This window comes from Coptis chinensis, chromosome 3, assembly GCF_015680905.1.
Source record: "Coptis chinensis isolate HL-2020 chromosome 3, ASM1568090v1, whole genome shotgun sequence".
NCBI lineage: Eukaryota > Viridiplantae > Streptophyta > Magnoliopsida > Ranunculales > Ranunculaceae > Coptis > Coptis chinensis.
Window position 1 is genome coordinate 19,503,421 of NC_141458.1, and position 4,199 is coordinate 19,507,619.

Genomic DNA, 4,199 nt, shown 5'->3' on the forward strand with positions numbered 1-4,199 from the left:
ATATTGGATCTCATATGAACTCAGCATCGACGGCCCATTTCAGCATCCTTCCTAATTTTTCAGCTCTCAGAGCTTGTTTGAGGGGCAAATTCGTCACCACGATCATTATATGAGCTTCGAAATACGGTTTCAACTTCAGGGCTGAGAATATTAAGGCAAGAGCATACTTTTCCACTCGGCTGTACCTAGTCTCCGCATCTAACAAAGTCTTACTCTAGAAATACACCGGCTTTTCCATTTTATCCACAACGCGAATGAGGACCGAGCTAATCGCATACTCTGTGACCCCTAGGTACAAATACAACTTCTCTCCCATTTCAGGCCGCAACAACAGAGGTGTTTCACCCAGATATCTTTTTAACTCTTGAAACGCTTGCTCACACTATGCCATCCATGCAAAATCTGTAGAGTTTCTCAACAACCTATACAGCGGTCTACATTTGTCAGATGATTTTGAAATGAATCTGTTAAGGGCCGCGACTCTCCTTGCTAATCGCTGCACTTCTTTCGCCATTTGAGGTGACGACATTTCCACCAATGACCTTATCTATTCGGGGTGAGCCACTATTCCCCGCTGTGTCACAATATACCCGAGAAATTTCCTAGTGGTGACTACGAATGTGCATTTCTCTGGGTTGAGTTTCAAATTATGCATTCGCAGTATCCTGAATGTCTCCCTCAAGCCCTCCAAGTGCTCTTTCTCTGACATGCTTTTCTCTACCATATTGTCTATGTATATCTCGATTCCATTTCGAATTTTGCTATCGAACATTTTCTCCCCTAACCGTTGGAAAGTGGCTCCTGCGTTTTTTAACCCAAATGACATTCTCGTATAGCAGTAAGTACCCCCTTCCACCACGAAGGACGTCTTTTCCTGGTCCGGTCCATACATCGCAACCTGATTGTATCCCATGGATGCATCCATAAATGAAAACATTTTGAACCCTGCAGTTCTGTCCACCAACTCATCTACTCGTGGCATGGGATAACTGTCCTTGGGGCACTCCAAGTTTACGTCCGTAAAGTCAACACACATTCGCACCTTGCCATTTTTCTTTGGGACCACAACTATATTGGACAGCCAGTCCGTGAACTCCACCTCCCTTATGATTCCCGCTCCTTTCAGTCTGGCAACCTCCTCCCGTATTCCTTCCACGTACTTAGGTCTCACACTCCTCATCTTCTGTCTTATTGGTTTCGCATCCTCCCTCATGTGCAGTCGGTGACATGCAAAATCAGGGTCCAAACCGGTGATATCCTCTATCCCCCATGCAAACACATCCTTGTTCTCTGACAAGCATTGTACCAGCTTACTTTTCCACTCTTCCGACAGATTCGATCCTATTGATGTAAATTTCTCTTCTTCGCCTGCCCCCAGATTCACTACCTCCACCTCATCTAAAGTCTTCGGACCCATCACGACCTCCTCCTCCCCCTCCACTGCCCCGTACTAAAATTTCTATGCCTGCCTTTTCCTGGGCTTCAATGACTCTACTCCCGGTCTGCGAACCATCCTTTTAACGGTATCCTGATGACTGTTCTTCGAAGCCACCTGATCGCCGCGGACTTCATACATTCCCATCGAAGTGGGGAATCGAATAACTTGGTAATAGGTCGAAGGCACTGCTTTCATTTCGTGGATCCACCTCCTCCCTAGGATCACATTGTATTGGGAGTTGGAATTGACAAACATAAATCTTGAAAACACAGTCACAGGCCCTGTCGTCACTGGTAGCAAAAGTTCTCCCATAGGCTCCGTGACACTCCCATTAAACCTATACAAACTGGACCGCGGCGGCCTTAGTTGTCTCGGATCGATCCTCATTTCATCTAACGCTCCTCGAAATAGCAAGTCCACTGCACTACCACAATCAATCAGTACCCTTTTGACCATGTAATTGCCTATCGCCACCGTAATGACTAACGCATCTTCATGTGGAGTATCGACAGCTCGGAGATCTGCTCTGGAAAATATAATCTTATCTTCCCCGTTCATTGTCCCTGCACTATATCGCGGTCCTATGGTCGACTCATTGACCTGCTGAATACTTGTTGTCCTTCTTAACCTATCTCTGTGGGCATTGTGACTCAGAACTTCTCCACTAAAAATAACATTAATGGTTCCCAATATTCTCCCTGGAGCTGGCACTAGCTCCACATTCGGGGCCTCTGCTATAAATTCTCTCATTATTCCCTTCTCTATCAACTTCTAGACTAACCATTTCAACGCAGAACAATCATTAGTTTCATGATTGCGTACCTGGTGGTATGCACAGTACGACTTGTTTGTCATTTTGGCAGGGACGGTTCGCAGTCCCTCTTACCCTTGCATGTTCTTGATCAATGGCAATATCTCACTCAGCGGCCTATTTAAAGGTGTATGTTCTATCTCACAATAGGGCTTCCTTTCCCTCTATTCCCTTCGCGCTATCTCCTACTCCTTTTCGGACGCGATGGCTATCCGCGATATCGTTCATTACTTCTGTCTGCCGACTCTGTCTTTCTGCGATTCCCTTCTTTCTCTATCGATGATATTGCCTTTGCCACCCTCTTAGAGTCCTTCTGCTTTGTGTCCTTGTATCGAATATACTTCTTTACCCGCGGATATAACTCGTGCAAGGTCGCTGATCTCATTCTTTGCAACGGACTGATGGACCCCTGTTCCAGGCCGCAGACCTCTTTCAAATGCTATCACTACCATCCTTTCATCCAAATTCTCCACCTTCAAAGTCTCGGCCTTGAAGCGGCACAAATACTCCCTGACCGATTCCGCAGACCTCTGCCTTACATTAAACAAGGCAGCGATGTCCACAACCCACCTTTTTTTATGTATAAAATGATCTATAAACGCTTGCTCCAACTCTTGGAAGTTAGTTATACTCTTTGAAGGCAACCGATAATACCAATTCGAAGCTCCCCCTTTTAAGCTGGCCGGGAACATCATGCACCGTAACCATCATACCGTGGCTCTCGCCAGAGTGGCATCTGTTGCCTAAAATGATGAATGTGATCTGTTGGGTCTCCTGTTCTATCGTACCTTTCAAACCTTGGTTGATTGAACCGTTTTGGCACCTCCGAAGTCCATATCGCATCTGCTAGCGGGTTGCAGTTCAATCCCGCCACCACCTGACTGGCCACGCCTGTTTGATTCTTCATCTGTTGAAGATTCGCCTCCCGATCATTGTTTATCATCTCTTGGACTTGCTCCATTGTTAGCCCAGCCACTGGGTTTTCCACCAGATTCGATCCGTGCTCTTCCTCGTCCTCAACTCTCTCACTTTCCGACCCCTCACTTAGCTCTTCCCCAACCTCTTCCTCCACCCTTTGTCTTTCTCTTCTCATCTCCTCGTTCTCCTCTCTCAGCCTCTCAATCGCCTCTCGTATCAGCCATGTTTCTACTGTTACTAGACCCTCCTCTCATTCTTCCCTTTCCTCAATCACTGCTTCTGGCATTGGTTCCTAAACTCTCACCTTTTTTGGTCTACCCGCTGCTCTCTTTGGTGCCATTTCTATGTTGCTCGTATCTTCCCCACAGACGGCGCCAAATGTTGTTTCTCGATCACTATTAAACTCACTATTTACCAGATTTTTCGCACTATTACAATTTTCAACACTATTTTCTCTCTTTTCTTCTTTCCAAGCTGCCTCTCTCTCTCTCTCTCTCTTCGACCCCCCTTTCTTTTTCCTCCCCTCTTCTCTTTTATATCACCTCTCCCCCTTCCTAGCCCTCCATCTGTCCCCCCATCTTACGACCCTCTTCATTCCACGCGTAGGGTTCCGTACCGCGACCACGTGCCTTTGCTCAAATCCTGTGCACCGCGGTTAAGTGCCATAAGCTAACCTGGGCACATCTACTCGCTGATCTCCTTGATCCCTTATCCTACCACCACAATGCCCAACTTGTCGATTATACCATGGAACACCTTTCCTGAAACTGCTTTCGTAAGCACATCAGCTAACTAGTTCTCGGATTTGACAAATGGAAATTGTATAACCTTTTAATCGAGGTTTTCCTTGATGAAATGATGATCAACTTCAACATGTTTGGTGCGGCCATGTTATACATGATTTTGGGCAATCTCAATGGCTGCCTTATTATCACAATGAAGATTCATAGGTTTTTCATATGCAATACCTAAATCTTTTAGGACACTCCTAATCCATAACAATTCTACACTTGATCTCGCCATAACCTTCTA

General features: G+C 45.9%; 1 protein-coding gene across 1 annotated transcript; it reads right to left on the minus strand.

Moving 5' to 3' along the window:
* Positions 1 to 1,459: 1,459 nt before the first annotated feature.
* LOC147508499 (uncharacterized) lies at positions 1,460 to 2,188 on the minus strand. The gene has a single exon (XM_086597175.1). The coding sequence runs from the start codon at positions 2,186 to 2,188 to the stop codon at positions 1,460 to 1,462; it is 729 nt and encodes a 242-aa protein (XP_086453301.1).
* Positions 2,189 to 4,199: the final 2,011 nt, after the last annotated feature.

What these genes read in the sequence shown, in the direction of transcription:
- LOC147508499 (XM_086597175.1), bottom strand. Translation starts at nt 2,188, where the DNA reads ATGAGAGAATTTATAGCAGAGGCCCCGAATGTGGAGCTAGTGCCAGCT.